Source organism: Theropithecus gelada, chromosome 3 (assembly GCF_003255815.1).
Source record: "Theropithecus gelada isolate Dixy chromosome 3, Tgel_1.0, whole genome shotgun sequence".
NCBI lineage: Eukaryota > Metazoa > Chordata > Mammalia > Primates > Cercopithecidae > Theropithecus > Theropithecus gelada.
In genome coordinates this window covers 16,598,068-16,616,768 of record NC_037670.1, presented here as the reverse complement: position 1 = coordinate 16,616,768, position 18,701 = coordinate 16,598,068, and the positions used below count along the sequence as shown (strand labels likewise).

Below are 18,701 nucleotides of genomic sequence, written 5' to 3'. Positions count from 1 at the left end.
GCAGTGAGCTGAGATTGCTCTGTTGCACTCCAGTCTGGGCCACAGAGTGAGACTCCATCTCAAAAAAAAAGGAAAGAAAAGATATGGTGACACCTTGTACAGCTTCTTCAGTATGTGATGTTCCCGTGCCTTGTGATTAGTGCTCAGCATGGTTCTCGGTATTAGTTGCATGACCTTCTACTTTTATGTGTTTCCAGTAATAGATAACCAAGATTATTATTAATTGGTATGTGGTATTTGGAAATGCTGTATCTGTTCCCTGAAACTTACATGTTGATGATGTACTCACCTCAGAATTTCTCTAGAAAATGCATAGGGCTTATTGAGAGGGTTGCTCAGTGGTTTAACCTTCTTTGTCTACTTGCAGCGGAAACATTAACAAATGTGCTGGATTTCAAAAGGGATGCTGGTCTGTGGCATGGAGTGTTAACAGTGAGTGTTGTTTGCTGATGACTAATTGTTGGAACAAGGGATTGAGATGAGCCCAAGCCTCTGCCTGAAGTGTTGGGAGAGTACATTGGTTTTGTTTTGCTTTTTCTGGTGTGGCTCGGGCCCACTCGCCCTGAGCGTGTCTGCTCCCCCCCAGAGTGTCATGAACAGGATGCACGTGGTCAGCATCCCCTACGCGCTGATGAAGGCCAACCCGCTCTCCTGGATCCAGAAAGTGTGCTTCTATAAAGGTAACGGATACCATCGTCACGGCACTCACCCTTCTTTAGGGAAATCTCTTGGAACTGACCTTTGGTGATTAAGAACAAATAAAGCTGAGATGTGGAACTGCAGATGTAGGCTGAGGAGCCGTGGGATGTCTTTCTTGGTCACACCCCTGCCCAGGAGTATGGGGGCTTTCTCTGCCTCGGGCATAGCCCTCAGGGTTTCATGGGTGATGTGGTAAGTAGGGCCACTTGGTGGGGTCTGGGCCTTGCTTCTCTCAGCAGTTGAGGTGCCTCTGGGGACCAAGCAGGAGGCCCCAGCATGGCCACACCTGCACAGTTGGCAGTCTGTGTCTCTGCCCTGTGGAGCTCAGTGGCACTTTTACCAGCCACTGAGGCACTGGATCACCTGGGTCACCCATGTTGCCTTGTTCTGCCTGCTGGGATGTGCCCCTCTGGACATGTCTCAGAGCAGTGTGGAGCGGCAGCTGTCTCTTGTCTGTCCTGCTTTATGGAGGGAAACTGAAACTTGGGTGGGGGTGGGGGGATTGCTGGATTCCACATGCTAGCCAGTGCAGGAGCCAGACTGAGACCCGAGACCGTCTGTTTAGCTCCTGGGGTCCTCACACTTCTCAGCCAGCACCAGGGGTTTGGGGAGGGACAACGTGAACGAAGTGGGCACATAGGAAAAGAACAATATGGAGCTTCTAAGAAAAAATTAACGTTAGAAATGGATCTGAGCTTTTGATGTCTAAATTGTACCTCAGAGTTGACTTTTGTGGAAAAAGGTTTGAGGGTTGGACTGCATGTGAGAGAGGGCTGCAGAGAGCTTCTGACCTGGGAGCTAAGTGTTGTGTCTGTGTGTGTACACCTTTGTGTGGGATGAGGTACACGTGTCTATAGGAGTGTGAGGGTGCCAGCCCTTGTGACACAGGGATGTCTGATGTCTGTGCCGTCCTCTCTCTGCAGCTCGGGCCGCGCTGGTGAAGTCGCGAGACATGCACTGGTCTCTCCTAGCTCAGCGAGGCCAGAGGGACGTCAGCCTCAGCTCACTGCGCATGCTGATTGTGGCCGATGGCGCCAACCCATGTGAGTGAGTCTGTGTGGCTGGGGCATACCCCATACAGTGTCCCCTTCTGCAGACCAAAGTAGAACACACTGAGAAGCAAAATTGAGGCGTTTGCACTGCCAGTGTCATATAGATACACATGTCCCATCATTTCTATGACACGGAACATCTTGTTGATTCACTGCTTTATCTCATGCATGTTTATTAGGCCACTAAATTTAAAAGCAATTTTAATATGCTTGATGAAAGGTACATGCCTTAATGAGAGTCATCTTTCTTAAGAAATTACCAGATTGTGCTGTGGCCTGGGGTTCCTGTTTCTCTTTGGGCCTATCCCCAGCCTCCTGCCCTTTGTCCTGGTGCACCCACATCCCTGGCTTCTGGCTTAACTTCTCCCACCAGGACCCAAGCATTCTCCCTCCTGGTTTGCCTAGATGTTCCCCACGTCCTCCTGGGAGGAGCTCCCTGTGGCTGCTGCCTGAGCACGTAGGACCTCCTGCATGCGGTGGTCCCAGTGAGCACCTAGGACCTCCTGCGTGCGGTGGTCCGAGTGGGAACTGCTTTGTCAAGGCAGCAGGTGTGAGCTCGGGGGCCCAGGACTGTCCAGGGTTGGACTCAGTACCTCCTCTAGGGAAGCCTCAGGTGATGCTGGTCACACAGGGGCTCCTGTTGCAGCACATACCTGTTGACCAGGTATTAGGGGTTTTGTCGTTTGTTAACCTGCATCGTTGTCTCTGCATTGGAGACTATCCTGGATCAGAAGCTGACGTTTCATCTTATTCCCTCTCCAGTGTGACCAACACCCCTGTGTCCCCCATCTCTTGGGAGAGCACCCCACCTTTCAGCACCCCCAGAGCCTCTCATTCTCTTGGTCCACACCCAAGCCAGGCAGGGCTTGCTTCTGGATTCTGCAGTGCTGCTCAGGTCTCTGCGTCTCCATTCCATGCCCACCGCTGCTTTGTGGTCCACATGGTGGAGTTGGAGTGTGCGTCTCCCCTCCAGTGTCTCTTCCCGTGGCACTCCCCGTCGCCGCACTTGATCCTAGCAGTGCTGTGCGGCCAGTCTACCGCTGCATGCAGCGCCCTCCTGTCCCTAGGGACGCCCCTTCTGCCCTTTGGAGCACCAGACCATTCGTGGCTGACTTCCTTTAAAGACACCATCTCCCTTGAAGAGCATGAAGTCTGAGGGCGCCTGTGAAGGGACCCCTTCCTTCTGCTGATGCAGCCCGGTGGTTCCGATGGCTGCAGGCTGTGCTGACTTGAGCATGTGCAGCCACCAGCCGTGGCCTGGTACACCCCCAAGAGCATGTGCTCCTTTTGAGTCAGTGGCCAGCCACCCCCTCCATGCTGGCCCCCAGTTAGTGCTGGTGTTCCACTCTTGTTGCTCTGTGCAGGGTCGATCTCCTCCTGTGACGCCTTCCTCAACGTCTTCCAGTCCAGAGGTTTGAGGCCGGAGGTCATCTGTCCTTGCGCCAGTTCTCCTGAGGCGCTGACTGTCGCCATCCGCAGGTAACCTCATTCCTTGCTATGTCTCGTGAGCACTTAGTTGAGTCCTCTGCATACAGCTGAGTTATCCTGGAGCTGTGCCTTGCCTGTTAGGATCCAGGCCCATTTGTACGGCAGCACCTTGGTGCCTGGCTCCCCACTTTTTGCCAGCTTGGGTTTGCGTGGGGAATTGGGTAGCAAGACTGGGCCATACTCTGGATTCTTGCAGAATGCCGGCTCGCGATTTTCCTAAGTGCTTCCTAAATTAGAAAGGCCTTGTCATCTCATCTGTAGCCATAGTAAACATTACAACCTAGGAACTCTTTCTTACTCTGAGGCAGTTGTCAGTCAGCCGTGGAGTCTGTGGGAACCATTGACTTTCCTGGAGAAGCGCCCGGCCTGGTGCTTAGTGCCCGGCCACCCACCTCCCGGGAGGCCTGTGCTGCTCTTGTGGAGGTTTTCCTCATGTCATCTCTCTCAGCCTGGAGGGCACGTTGAGCCTGCAGACTGCCCTGAGTGTCCTTGTGTGTGGGTGCGGGGCTGCTGGCCCTTCCTGTGCTCCTCACCCCCCTCCTGAGGTTTCCTTTCCCCTCATCTCACCTGCCCCACCCCCAGCTGCATCCTGGGGGCAGAACTCACTGTGCTCACAGCTGAGGTGTCTTAGCCTCAGTTGTAATCTTGTGTTAGCGTCATATATTCATAGATGGTATGTATTTCCACACATGAAAGTAATCTTAAGTTTTTATAAGTCACCCTAACTTGGCCAGGCACGGTGGCTCACGCCCGTAATCCCGGCACTTTGGGAGGCCACGGCGGGTGGATCACCTTAGGTTAGGAGTTCGAGACCAGCCTGGCCAACATAGTGAAACCCCGTCTCTACTGAAAATACAAAAAATTAGCCAGGCGTGGTGGTGGGCGCCTACAGTCCTGGCTACTCGGGAGGCTGAGGCAGGAGAGTCGCTTGAACCAGGGACGTGGAGGTTGCAGTGAGCCAAGATGGCGCCATTGCACTCTAGCCTGGGCAACAAGAGTGAAACTCCATCTCAAAAAAAAAAAAAAAAAGGTAACCCTAACTTTTTAATCACTTAACATTAAAAAAAAAACTATTGTCGCCTACAAACTATAAATTATTCTTCATTCTTTTGTTCTGTGGTGATTTGTTTTGTGCAGCTGTATAATTTTTTTCTTATTGGAGGAAACACTAACATTTGTTGCTGAGGGTTCCAGTTACTATTGTGTATCACAGACAACAACAGTCATTTTATTGTCTCTCATACTTTCTGTGGGCCAGGAGCTTAGGAAGGCCTCTGCCAGGTGGTTCTGGCTTGCAGGAGATGGTGTTTGGACAGGAGCGGTGAGGGGCTGAGACAGCCTTGTGTGTGTACCGTCTCATGCCCCCACCTGGTCTCTGAGTGGGCTGCTCTGGGCTTCCTTGCAGTGCAGTGGCCTCAACACAGTCATTCTGTTTGCCTGGCTTTGCAGGGCTCCAGCCGAGTGTCCCAAGACAATCGGGTAGAAGCTGAATTGACAGTTTTGGCCCGCATTAGAAGTCACATGGCATCACTGCCACTGTCGTCACAGGCCCTTTTCCCACTGAGTGGAGTGTTGACGTCACATTGCAGAGGGGCAGGTAGTTTGGAGACATTGCAGCATCTTTAGAACATGCGTTTCTCACAAGTCTGTAACATGGAGCAGTGGCTTTGGTGCAGAACCATGCTGCAGGCAAGGTGGGCCCACTTCCCTGGAATTGTATCCCCCTAGTCAGTTAACCCTATGGTGGCTTTCTTTTCTAGGCCACCTGATCTGGGAGGACCACCTCCAAGAAAAGCGGTCCTGTCAATGAATGGTCTAAGTTATGGTGTTATCAGAGTGGACACTGAAGAAAAGTTGTCAGTCCTTACCGTTCAGGACGTTGGTCAGGTGATGCCTGGAGGTAAGGGACATAACCAGAGTGGGTCTTTGTCCATGACTGATTGGCGTAACCAAAAGGGGTTTGTTTTGTTTTATTTTGAGGTGGAGTCTCGCTCTGTCACCAGGCTGGAGTGCGGTGGTGCGATCTTGGCCCACTGCAACCTCCACCTCCCAGGCGATTCTCCTGCCTCAGCCTCTTATAAATGCTCCAGGCTTCATAGTAGTGCTCTAGAAGCAAGCATGCAAGTAAAAGATTTTTCAAGAATGTTTTTCAATGTAAATTGGAATTTTACTTTGTAAAATATTTGCTCAGTTTTTTCCCTCGCTTTGTGTTAAGTTTAAAGATAAGCTAAAATATAAAGATGTGTGTATGCCCTGTGCAGCTCACTTACAGTTCTTTGATGTTTGGGAAGATGGTGATAATAGCTCACTGCGTTCCAGGCACAGGCTTCATACTTCACAAGTGTTGAAGCATTTAACCCCATGACAACCATGTAAAGTGGGCATCTCTGAGGAAAATGGTAATGTTTGTGAATAACTTGATAATTAGGTTATCTAAGTAAGTTGTAGCAAGCATGTATCATGGTAGAAGCCTCATGGAAGCTTCCCAGAAATTCCTCTTATGTCAGAAAGGCCTATGTGAACTGTTCTGCAGAAGTTGACTGTAGGCCTGACCATCATGTTAGATGTTGGAGATTTTCCTTGCCAGCCTGAGGCAGAATCTGGCCTGGCCCTGGTGATAGTCGAGTGGAGACACTGTCACATGGTCTGAGGCTGCCCTCCTTGTAGCCACCCCACAGCTACTTCAGCTTTCCTGCCCCCCTGTGATGGCCCTTCTGGGGTTCATGGGCAGCTGTCTGGGCCCCTTTTGGTGACTTCTAGAGGCAGGGCCCCATCTCTCAGTGCAGTCTCCCCTTTCCAGTGCGGCCCTGACTGTGTTAGGGGTTGCAGGCACTGCGAGAGGCTCAGCATCCTGGCCCTTGTGCCTGCAACTCTGCCTCCTGCAGGCGGCTGTGCTGACGGGCTGTGGCTGCTCAGACCCTGTCTGTGGGTGGTGCTGGCAGCCCAGCCATCTCTAACCTGGAGCCTGGGGCCAGCTGGTGCCTGATCCCTGTGTGTGCACAGATGCTGGGTCCTCACTGCATAAGACTGAAGCGTTTCAGCCTATATGTTTCTGGCTCTACTTTTTATTCATATGAATAGCATCATTTTCTTCCTGTAATTCTTCTCAGAAATACAACAGTCTTTCACAGTGCTTGAACCTGTGGGTAAAACATTTTCACACATAGCAATCATTGGGGTGTCACTTATTTACGTTATGGGGAAAATACAGGTAACTGTTTAAACTTCCCTGGAAAATCATGATGAGGTCGTGATTCTGAATGAATCTAAGGAACATATGTAGTTGTGTGCGTTTTATTTGTAAAATGTGGATTAGGACATGACATGCGTGCGCAGCGCTCCCCCAGGCATGCACGCAGCACACCCCCTTCCCCAGGCGTGTACACAGCGCTCCCCCAGACATGAACTCAGCGCACCCCCTCCCCCAGGCGTGCACACAGCACTCCCCCAGGCATACATGCAGCACTCCCCCAGGTGGACCTCTGTTTCCCATGACCCTCCACAGCCCCCAGGCTGTGCCCCTTGTTGTGGCACTGAGCCCCATGGTGAATCCTACGGGTGATTTGTCTTCAGCAGTTTTTTGATCTGCCCTGTGTAGGCCTGTAGCATTTGTGTTCACTATGGTATCAGGTGTGTTGTGGTGCTTTGTGGCTTTTTGTGACCTTGCTCAGTCTCTGTGTGCTTGTAAGTGTTGTGTGGCACTGACGGCCGCCTGGATGGCCGCCTGGAAGCACAGACAAGCACCACCTTCCACATCAGCCAAGCACGGCTGTATTCTCTCTGCGAAGTCTTTTATCTGATTTGTGGCAAAAGGCAGCAAATACCTGGTTGTCTCTTTCTTTCTTTTTACTGTCTTTGAAGATGAGAAAACATTAGAAAAAACTCAAGAAGAGGCACAGGAAGGACAGTTCCTAGCTGACCCAATGGGTTGATTGCTAAGTAACCAAGTTTTGTTGAATGGACCATTGCCCATTCGTTTGTGCGTCTCATGCTTTTGTGTGTCTCATGCTTTTGTGTGAGGCTATTTCTGGAGGCCTTTCTGTGGCAGAGCTGGGGACTAGGCAGACGAGATCCCTTGCAGGAGGGGAAGGCAGCAGGTCGCCGAGAGTTGGGTAGGGTGCACTTAAGTAAAAACAGAACTGGGTGATGGGGCTGTGGGAGGAGTCAAGCTGAGGCCTGAGACATCCGTGCTCCATGAAAAGGCGCGTATATGCAAATTGACCCCCAAATGCAGAAAGAGCCGAGAAACTGAAGGAGGCAGAAGGATCGTGTGTCAGTAAAGGGTGGTTCATTGGGGAACTTAACAGATAGAATCCTGGTCTTGAGTGGCTGCAAGACAGGTAGATGTCTGCGCTGCAGCCCTCCAGACCCAGGGCCTTTCTCTTGGGGAAAAGCATCTGCGCTCTGGAAAGAATGTGCACGTGGCTGAGGGAGCGCCCGGGGCTTATAGCCTGTGGTGTGTGCAGCAGCATCAAGGTCGTTTTGGAGGTTAGGGAGAACTTAGTAGGTGTTTCTCCATGAAGACGTCTTAGAGGCACTCCTGGACTTAAGATTAGTCTGGAGTCGCCCGGTGGATTAGCATTAAAATAAAGTTACTAGAAAGGGGGCAGGCATGGGCAGAGTTCTGTCAAGCTCTGGAGAGGAGCTGGTGTCCCAGGCTCGTGTGGTGGTGATGGTCAGGAGCCAGGGCCGGCAGCACCCCCGTGGACCCGAGAGAGCAGTATGACAAGAGGAGGCACAGGGTTTATTTATCATAGTAGAGGAAATATTTTGTCAGCCCGGGCTTATTATGTGAAGGGTGTGTTGTACTTTCTGGTCACCTTACATTGATTATAAAAAATATTACATATAAAATATGAAGACTTACAGCTAGGTTGCATGTGTATCATCCGTATCATAAAACTCCTTATAAGAAGATGCTGTGTATATAACATCCTGTTTCCGTAACTGCACATACAGCAGCAAGGAGATCTTTGTGAATGATCCATTTAAACACGTTCTTTATTATGTTGAGTTTTTTTCTCATTTTAGCTAATGTATGTGTTGTGAAGTTAGAAGGTACCCCTTATCTTTGTAAAACTGACGAAGTGGGAGAAATATGCGTCAATTCCAGTGCAACTGGCACAGCCTACTATGGATTGCTTGGAATCACGAAGAATGTGTTTGAGGTTTGTCCCTTTTCCTGACTTTCATGTTGAAGTTAAGTTCTGTGAGCACTCATGGGGCCCCAGGTGTGCTGGGTGCTGGGGGATTGCAGAGGCTGCGGGGATGGTCTCTCTCCACACAGGCCCCGCCGGGGCTGTTGGCACATGGCCTGCACACTCTTGTGTGTCCTCCCAGAGTGAGGGCAGGGCCAGGACCAGGCACGCTGTGGAGAGCTGGGAGTCAGCGTGCTTCCCACAGTCCTGCATGGGAGAAGGGCGTGTGGGTGCGGCCTGGTGGCCGATAGGAAGGCACTCACCATGGCCCCATGGGAGAAGGGCGTGTGGGTGCGGCCTAGTGGCCGATAGGGAGGCACTCACCGTGGCCCCATGGGAGAAGGGCGTGTGGGTGCAGCCTAGTGGCCGATAGGAAGGCACTCACCGTGGCCCCAGGGAAACCAGCCCTCTCCTGCGTTTGCACTGTTGTGATGTGAGTTGTTCAGGACAAGTCTAGTGAGGTCAGGGGAGGCCAGGCACCCAGAGCAGAGGTAAAAGGGATGCTTGTCTCCTGCCTGCCTAGGAGATGGAGCAGCCAGGCCAGAGAAACTGGGCCTATGCAGGGCCAGCCTCCTTTTTCCCCCGACTGGCAGGTGTACACATGGTGCTGAGTCTCCTGCCGCCTGCTGGGTCTTTTTGGTCAGTTGGTTGGGGCCACAGCCTGATCGTGCCCCTCTCCACTCTGTGCAGGCAGTTCCGGTCACCGCAGGAGGAGCACCCGTCTTTGACAGGCCATTCACCAGGACAGGCCTGCTGGGCTTCATCGGGCCTGTGAGTATGTCCTCCTGTACCAGGACTGGCAGTCAGAGAAGGTAGGGGGTGTGGCTAAGGGACACCTCGCTGCAGTCCTGCCCTTGTCCCAGCCATTCCTGACCTCCCATGTGGCCTTGGTCGGTTGTGCTGACCTCCCTGCCCATCAACCCTACCTGTGTGCAGGGCCGTCCACACCTCCAAGACCAGTGCACAGTCCTGCACACAGGCCCAAGTCGGGAGTCCCTGGGGTGGATGAGGATGTTTTGCTTTTTGTATGGATGGCACGTTCGAGAGTATTCATTATATCATTCTTTACCATTTTGGATGTCTAAACTATTTAAAAATAAATACTTCTATTTGTAACATCTTGGTCCAGTGTTTCTCTCAACTGGGCAATTTTGCCCCTTCCCTCCCAGGGGAATTCTGGCAACTTCTGAAGACATTTTTGCTAGTCACAACTCAGGGAAGGGGAGTGCTCCTGGCGTCTAGTGAGTACCTAGAGGCCAGAGATGCTGCTCAGAGCCCAACATTAGCCCAGGACAGCACCTGAGATGGTATTGTCAGCCCAGAAGGTCACTGGTGCCGGGTTTGGGACCCCACCCTTAGCTCAGCAGTTTTCAGTCCTTCACAAACTCTACCCACAACTTGTTTCCCACTTGTGATCCTTTCCCTTCCTGATGCTGCCCCAGCAGCCCCCATTCCGTCCACACAGCCTGCTCCTCTTCCAAGCCTGGCTTGTCACAGGGCCTGCATTGCAGGTTGGGTCTGTGGGGCGTTGACCCGTCTGCAAGGCGCTCGAGGCTCCTGTGCTGTTGGCCCCTTCTTGGGGGGCCTGACCATGGTTCTGGCGCATCCAGCTTCTGCTCTTGTGGGTGGAGTCCTAACCCACACCCTTTCCTTCAGGACAACCTGGTCTTCATCGTGGGCAAACTGGACGGGCTGATGGTCACTGGAGTTCGCAGACACAATGCAGATGACGTTGTGGCCACCGCGCTGGCCGTGGAGCCCATGAAGTTTGTCTACAGAGGCAGGTGATGCGCTGCGGACCCCTGTGCTGGGAGTAGATTCCTTCCATTTACAGCTCGGGAAGTCTTTCTGCAGTAGATGGAAAGCCCAGCAAATTTGAATTCACAAAGCCTAAAAGTTGTTGTACATCAGAAAACTCCTAAAGTAAAAGGAAAATAAGAGTTCCTTCAATTCCTCAAGAAAATAAGGTTTTGATGCACAATTTTGGGCAAAGGCTCAAGGGGACAAATCAGAGAGGGAAGAATTGAGTAAACCCTAAGGAGAAGTGGGTCTAAGTTCCTAATAACCTTCGAATGTGAATTAAAACAGAAAAGTGCCATTTTCTCTGCAAGACACACAGCACCCTACATTGCCTCTGGAATAAAAATCAACTCAACTTTTCTACATGTGTAAAGCAAGGACCTTAGAGATTCTCTTGAGCAAATAAATAGACATCTGGGCCTATGCCCCTGGGCACCGGGGCCAGGAAGAGAATTTCGCTCCTTCTGCTCCCAAGCTCTTTGTCTGGGAGGAAGCTCTTCCCCTAACTGGTCCACTCAACCAGCCGCCTTTTTAAATTTTATTTTTCTCAAGGGGTTGCCTTTTTTTTTTTTTTTTTTTTAATGGCAGGGTCTCACTCTATCGCCCACGCAGGCTGGAGTGCAGGAGCATGATCCTAACTCACTAGAGCCTCCAGCTCCCAGGCTTCAAGCAATCCTCTTACCACAGCCTCCTGAGTAGCTGGGACCACAGGCATGCACCCCACACCTGACTAATTTTTTTAATATTTTGTAGAGATAGGGTCTCACTATGTTGCTCAAGCTGTTTTCGAACTCCTGGGCTCAAGCAATCTTCCCTCCTTGGCCTCCCAAAGTGCTGAGATTACAGGTGTCAGCCAATGTGCCTGGCCAAGGGTGTGCTTTTTGTTACTCAAACTAAGGTACTTGGGAGCCAGGCCAGACCCTGCCTTTGAGCAGCCCTTAAAGCAATCGCAAGGGGATTCTGCAAAGTGGTGTGTCATCATGGTTAGTCTTGAGGAAAAAGCCCAGAGGATGGACAACAGAGAAGGTGGGAGATTGCTCAGGGGACTGGGAAGGGCAGGCTGTGCTCATGCGTGTGTGCGCACACGTGTATGTGTACATGTATGTGTGCGGGTGTGTGCAGGGGGAGGGGGAGGGTGGCACAACCAGGGTCGTGACCTGCCCCTCACGGCAGAAATGGGGGACACGTTGGGCAGGTGTCCTTAGGGATAACATCAAGTAGCCCAAACCCTGCTTTGAGGTGGAACAGGGAGACCACCCCCTCACAGGGCCACCTGTACCTGATGGTACCTGGAGATGAAGCCCCCGTCCCCCAAGCAGGATCCTGACGAGGCGAGGCAAGCCTGAGTGAATAACTGGGGCCTGGGTGACTGCATCTGCAGGCAGAATAGCCTCCCTGTCCCGACTAGGGAAGAGCTGAGGAATACAGGAACTTGGAAATGGAACCACAACCAGTTGAGAGCATATGTGCCATTGGAAGAAGAGCAATAGAAGATTTGCAACATGAAATAAGATCAAGAAATGCTAACAAAGTAATTGTTCAAAGAACACAGTAGATGCAATACATAGAATGGATACAGCTAGAGAACAAGTTGAGAAGGTGGAAAGTCAGATTAGGGAACTACTCTGGAAGTAAAATAGGAACTTTAAAGGAACTATTAAGAGAGATGGGAGAGAAGGGCTAGTGTCCAGATAGCAAACTCAGGGAAAAGGAATGCATGGAGTGGAGCAGGGATTGTCTGAGGAAGCAGGTGGTTGGGGTTCTCTGGACTGGGAAATGGTCCACAGAGGGCCCCATGGCATGTTGAGCTTATCTGTATTCTCACCATGGACCACACAAAAGCCAAGCAAAACACATCAGACTTCCCCACAGTGGAACTGGCACAAGATAACAGTGCACCCAATTTATCCAAATTGTTACTTAATTTTGCAGTTGTAATAAAAAATATTTTCAATCATGTAAATTTCAGAAGTTTTGACACATAAAGGTCCATACTGAAAACAGTTTTGGTCAAGATACTAAGAGAAATAAATTCAGAAAGTGCTGTAAGATGTATGAGAGTAAGGAGAACTCAATACTAGGTGAGGTCTGTTGTATAAATTGTGTGTGTGTGTGTGTGTACACACCAGTCAAGTCAAAGGAAAGGACAAGAGACAGTATATCCATAATATCCCAGAGTCAGAATGGTGTAGATACCCTAACATGATGGGTTTGGTGGGGAGAACATCTTCTTATTTTATAAAGGAAAAGACAGAGATATCAACTCAAAGTCTAAAAGAAGGAAAAGGCAACACAGAACAAAGGAGGACATGTTGAAATTTTTAAGATAGTAAAAACACATCTAAATATACTAACCTCTATAAATGTGAATAGTAAAAGAGAGATGCAATCTGTTGGATTAAAAATATATAATTAATAAAACTTTAGACAAATATTTGTGCACAAGGAAATTTACATCAGATTAAGGAATTTTTTCTTGTAAAAATATGTGTCTCTGGGGCTGTTTTGCTTTGTCCTGAAGTCCTCTCTGTTTTTTGTGACTTGAGATACATTTCAACCATCCTCAAGGAGATTAGAATGATGAGTTACTTTATGAATTTGCAGCAGATAGCCCCATTTGATAGACTGCATTTTAAATATTAGGACAGCCTGCCTCTTCCATTGTGCGGGTGAGAATGCATCTGTGTCTTGTCTGGCCTCTTGCCGTGTGGCCATTTCCATGTCTCATCCCTCAGGATCGCTGTGTTCTCTGTGACCGTGCTGCATGATGACCGGGTCGTCCTGGTGGCTGAGCAGCGGCCGGATGCCTCGGAGGAGGACAGCTTCCAGTGGATGAGCCGTGTGCTGCAGGTGGGCACCCGGCATAGCCTATGGTTGGGTGAATCTCCCAAGCTGGCACCCCCACTCCTCTCCAAGCGCCGAGTGCTTGGCTTGTTCCGCCCTGTCCTCCTTGCTTCCAGCTTGTTTATCTGCATTTTTCATCGCAAACTGACAAATTATAGCTGTTTGTGTTTATGGGGTATGAAGTGATGTTATAATTTATGAATACTATATGGAATAATTAATATATCCATCACCTTAATATTTTTTTTTCTGATGAGAACATTTGAAATGCACCCTCATAGTGATTTTGAGATGTACATTATTTATGATATTCGCCAGTCTGTGCAATGTATCTCAAAGAAAAAACTTTCCTCCTCCTGTCTAATTGAGGCTTTGTGCCCTTTCCCCATCGTCTCCTCGTTGCCCCATCCCTCAGCCTCTGGTCTCAGATTTATGGACATGTGTACACAAATACAGTGTGTGTGTTTCCCCTTTCTGAGTTAAATGGTAGAAAACTGCACACACTCCTCTTCATTTTGTTTCCTCATTTAACAAAATGTCCAGGGGGCACTCCATTTCCTGGCCTGGGGAACAGGTCCACAGAGGGGATGTTCATGTCCCCCGCCCAGCATCTCCCCAGCCTCAAGTTGGGGGCCTGTGCCAAACAGGGTCCTTCCCTTTCAGGCCATCGATAGCATCCACCAGGTGGGCGTGTACTGTCTGGCTCTGGTTCCTGCCAACACCTTGCCCAAGGCTCCCCTCGGAGGGATTCACATTTCTGAAACCAAACAGCGCTTTCTGGAAGGGACACTGCACCCGTGCAATGTGCTGATGTGCCCTCACACCTGTGTTACCAACCTCCCCAAACCTCGCCAGAAACCACCAGGTTAGTTGGACCTAACAACAGGATGCTGTCTAGTCTTGACATTGGTAGCAGCCGTGTTTGTGGTTAGGGTGCAGCCCTGCTAGACCCTCTAGTGCAAACAGGTTTGTTCTGGGGCTGGGGTCAAGAGCCAGAGCAAGTGTACACCCCAGAATGATGCTACCTCCTGCGAACCAGCCACGCGTGGGGTAACTTAACCACATCACCTCATGGTGGTTTCCACCTGCCTGTTAGGAACCAATTTTAATGATAAACTCAAGGATGGCATCTTAGCTTTGCATGGCTAGGAGATGGCTCCCTAGGACTAGAAATGATGCCCAGGATCATACTGGAGCTTAAAGTCAAAAGTGCCTCTGTGGCCGTGCTGTGGCATAAGCCATACCTGTCCCCAGGAGCCAGCTGCCTGCCTCGGCCCTGGGACCTGCCACAGACACTGGGTTGATGGGACCTTGGAAATCTCTCAGCAAATGGCCAACTTTCCTTCCCTCATTTTATACATTTAAAAGCTAATTTTAGAGTCTGGTTTAACTTTAATGCAATTTTTCGTTTCTTTGGTCATGTTGATTTCCAGTACATGCCAAAGTTTTTTTGTTAATTATTGAACACATATCACTAAATACACTAAACATATTTCCTGATTTATACATAAAGTACAGTAAAGCAAAATATGTTAAGCATTTTGGTGTGACTGAGGCCAAATCATATCCTCAGAGATACGTCATGTAGTAAACTTCTCGATATGGTGTAGTTTATGTTTGAGAGAGAGATTCTCTTTGTCACTTAGCATAAACCTTGTAGCTGGCTTTCTGAGTATTTGTGTCTCAGCAGAAAAGTTAAATGCCTCATTCAAGTATGTTTTCAAAATAAAAATTGTAACGGAAATAAAGTCACATGGTGATTATATATGAGAAGTTACCAGCTTCTCATTCAGAATCCCCCCATTTCTAGAGGTTGGGCCAGCCTCCATGATCGTGGGGAACCTGGTTGCTGGGAAGAGAATTGCTCAGGCTTCTGGGAGAGAGCTTGCCCACCTGGAGGACAGTGACCAGGCACGGAAGGTGACAGGCCTGTTCCGGGGACGGGTGGACGGGTGTCCATGCCCCGGAGGCGCCAGTGACCGAGTCGCCCCCTCGTGCAGTTCCTGTTCCTGGCTGACGTGCTGCAGTGGCGTGCCCACACCACTCCTGACCACCCGCTGTTCTTGCTGCTGAACGCCAAGGTGAGGCAGTGTTGCACCCACAGGGATTGGAAACACCCGGGAGCCGGTGGAGCCCTTTGCTTGTCTAGTTCCTGATGCCAGTGTCCTGGTTCTTTTCATGGTTAGAGAGTAGTGTGCCTATGGACTCAGCCCCCTTGTCTGGTGCAGTTCTCTCTGCCTGCCCTTTCCTTTGTAGGTCCCTTGTTTTCCACACATTTCACACAGTAGTATTTCTATTGATTTTGTGTTTAGCAGGAAAATTTTCATCAGCTCAAGTTTTTAAAATTAAAAACAGTATACATGTAAATATTCCTAAGTTTGTGAGCTAAAAGGAAATGTTTATTTTGTAAAAAATTAGCCATTTAGAATTTCTACATATGGTTACAACTTTTAAATAACAACTGTTGCTTCCTGCCCTGCTCCTGCTGCTTATTTGGAAATTCTCATGTGTTCCAAGTCCCTGTTGTGTGCATTCCACAATGCTAGGAGCATTCCAGAAGTCAAGAAGGGGAAACTGTAATCTTCATATTCAGGTTGTGGGCAGGAATGCAAAATGTGGAAACACAGAAAGTTAAATAATTTAAAAACCCTGCAAGACTCCCTGTCAATGCACCATACAAGCTGTAAGAACTCTTAAGCTTTGGTGTCATAAAGAGTAGGTCACTGTGGCTTAGAATATGCTGTTCTAGCTTTTGGTGCTGCTCATTCGAATTCAAAAAATACTTAATGATGCCTACAATGTGCACAGTACACGGTAATAAGATTGAAAGGACTCCTCCTCTCAGGAGGTTTAGAATCCGTCTTTCCCGCCGGAAAACGCGGTCCGTAAATCAGTCTTTCCCGCCGGAAAACGCGGTCCGTAAATCCGTCTTTCCCGCCGGAAAACGCGGTCCGTAAATCCGTCTTTCCCGCCGGAAAACGCGGTCCGTAAATCCGTCTTTCCTGCCGGAAAACGCGGTCCGTAAGGGAGACTTTGTTTTTCTGGTGTACTGGACACATCTAGAACCATGCCCAGTAAACATTTATTTTATGATTGATCGAGTTCTAAAGCCTGCAAGCCAGCCGGTGATTTACCATTGACCAAGGTAAAATCAGCTTATGGGGAGAACCTCAACATCAATACAGTGGAGAGATGTGACCTGGAGTGCTGGGGAGGGGCTTTGGGTGGAACTGTGTAGCAGGGACTGTGAAGCAATGATGCCCAGTGGCTCAAGGCAGGAAAGGAGGCCAGTGTGGTGGGGGCCAGGTTTACCCAGGGAGGAGATGCAGATAAGGCTGGGGTCGCTGGGTTTTCCATAAGGATGCTATGGGATCCCGGGCCTTGGGGGCTTTGAGTCCCAGTCCAGTTCTCAGGTTCTGTCCTGATGGGGCCCTGACTCTATGGACTGGCAAAGCTCCCGGGATTTGGACTCTCAGGCTCGGCCCAGCCCTTGTGTCTGGGCACAGCACATAAGTGCGTCCACTGGTCTCTCTCTTCCACTGCCTTCTGTCAGTAGAAGCCACCAGTCAAGAAGCAGGGAGTTTGATGTTACACTGATCTGCTCTGGAGTTCTATATTCATTAGACTGATTTGCGCTTTTTATCCTCTTAAGAAGGACTAAAAAAGCTGTGAGGCCTGGCATGGGATCAGGGAGGATGAGTTTCCTGAGCAGAGAGGTAGGGTTACAAGGTGTTTCTGTTTGCACTGAACTGGTCACATGGCCCCAGTGCCCCTCCACAGAGAGACAGGGTGAATGAAGGAGCTGGTGCGGTCAGTCCTAGAGGAGACGCACGGACACTCTGAGAAAGCCGGCTGCAGATGACACAGGCCCAGGCTCAGTGCAGGTGACCTGTGGGCTTGCCAAATAGTACAGTTCAGGGATGTTTGCTTATCACTTATTATTTATTTATAACGGTGGTGTATGGAATATTTTATTGAAAAGGCCAGGAAGGTCTTCTTTAGCCATGTGTTTCTGGCTCAGCCCTGGGTGAATGGAGTGCCCGCATCGCTCCCTCTTAGCTGGACCACACAGGAGATGCTTGTGTGCCTGTCCCTTCACTGCTAGTGAGAGAGTACAGATGGTGAGAAAAGACACCAGTCGTGGGCCATGTGTGGTGGCTCATGCCTGTAATCCCAGCACTTTGAGAGACTGAGGTGAGCAGATCACTTGAGGTCAGGAGTTGGAGACCAGCCTGGCCAACATGGTGAAACCCCATCTCTACCAAAAAAAGACACCAGCCACACGCCTAGGACTGACACATTGTCATTATCATGGGTCCTAATCACAAGGGGTCGTGTGCAGGGCGTGCAGGCGGTGTGCACGCACATCTGCGAACAACCCGCCTGCACGCACCAGCACACAGATGAGCTCAAAGATCGCTTTCCTAGGGCACCGTCACAAGCACTGCAACCTGTGTCCAGCTGCACAAAAGGGCTGAGAGAGTGGCTGCGGCTCTGATGGAGAAGGGAAGACTGAGTGTTGGGGACCATGTGGCTCTAGTCTACCCACCAGGTGGGCTCACTGTGGGTCTGTGCGCCTGCAGCTCTTCGTAAGCAGCCCCCTACCCTAAGCAGCACCCAGACATTCCCTCCCCGAAGCATCTTCCAAAACTAAGCTCAGCCCCTCCTCTCTGCATGTGTCTACCTCCTCAGCTCAGCTACCCCTCTGGAAACCTGAGAGTCACCCATGCCCTCCCCAGCACCACCTCCTCTCCTCTCTTGCAGGAACAGTGAACAGAGGCTGGTGGGAGCCTCTTGCGACCGGCCTCCTCACAGCCAGTCCTTGTCTCCACAGGGGTGGACCTCATCGCCGCATTCTATGGCTGCTTGTACTGTGGCTGCGTGCCCGTCACCGTGCGGCCCCCGCACCCTCAGAACCTTGGCACCACACTGCCCACCGTCAAGATGATCGTGGAGGTGCGCCTACCTGGCCCGCGGGTCAGGGTCTGTGAGTGGGAGGCTGCAAGGCTACCCTCCGCTGCCCCCTTTTCTGGGCAGTTCGAGAGGCCCCTCCCACCCACCCTTGGCCCCTCGCCATGCAGGTCAGCAAGTCTGCATGCGTCCTCACCACGCAGGCCGTCACACGGCTGCTTAGGTCCAAGGAGGCTGCTGCCGCCGTGGACATCAGGACCTGGCCCACCATCCTAGACACAGGTGCGTGCCCTCACACTGGCCAGGACCAGTCCCTTTTCCTTTCTGTGTTGTAGGGGTGGTGTTGCCTGGCTGCCGTCCAAAAACACACGAGGCAAGAGCAGTCCTGGCAGGAGCCTGGCTGACAGCAGGGGGGACCCTGTCCCATGTGTAAACCTGCGCTCCACTCAGCCCACAGCAGCCGCACCCAGTCCCAAGTGGTGTGGAGCACAGCCTTGCCCCTCTCACCCGCCTCCTGCTGGCATGGGGGCTGGCAGCTCTCTGAGGCTTTCTGCAAACGCTTTGGGGACACAGCTCCCACCGCGTGCCACCACTCCAGCATCCCTGTCCCCATCATTGGTGAATGCTGTCGTGCCCCAGGAAATGCTGAGGGCCAGCAGGGCGAAGGTCAGAAACCCCCCTGGCTCCCCTCTGCTGTGGACCTGTCTCA

At 50.7% G+C, this 18,701-nt stretch overlaps 1 protein-coding gene across 3 annotated transcripts in view; it reads left to right on the top strand.

Annotated features, from left to right (window-relative positions):
• DIP2A (disco interacting protein 2 homolog A) overlaps positions 1-18,701 on the top strand; it is a 107,064-nt gene that overhangs the window by 75,423 nt on the left and 12,940 nt on the right. For 2 of the 3 annotated variants that reach the window (XM_025380129.1, XM_025380127.1), the window contains exons 13-20: positions 368-432; positions 587-680; positions 1,623-1,742; positions 3,116-3,230; positions 5,000-5,139; positions 8,271-8,407; positions 9,128-9,208; positions 10,094-10,374. In XM_025380129.1, coding sequence (XP_025235914.1) covers positions 368-432; positions 587-680; positions 1,623-1,742; positions 3,116-3,230; positions 5,000-5,139; positions 8,271-8,407; positions 9,128-9,208; positions 10,094-10,225 — 884 coding nt within the window. In that variant the 3' untranslated portion in view covers positions 10,226-10,374. Of the gene's footprint in view, positions 1-367; positions 433-586; positions 681-1,622; positions 1,743-3,115; positions 3,231-4,999; positions 5,140-8,270; positions 8,408-9,127; positions 9,209-10,093; positions 10,375-12,972; positions 13,088-13,744; positions 13,947-14,891; positions 15,002-15,081; positions 15,163-17,509; positions 17,634-17,915; positions 18,038-18,162; positions 18,275-18,701 lie in introns of those variants that run through there. The other variant, XM_025380126.1, reaches the window with a different exon arrangement.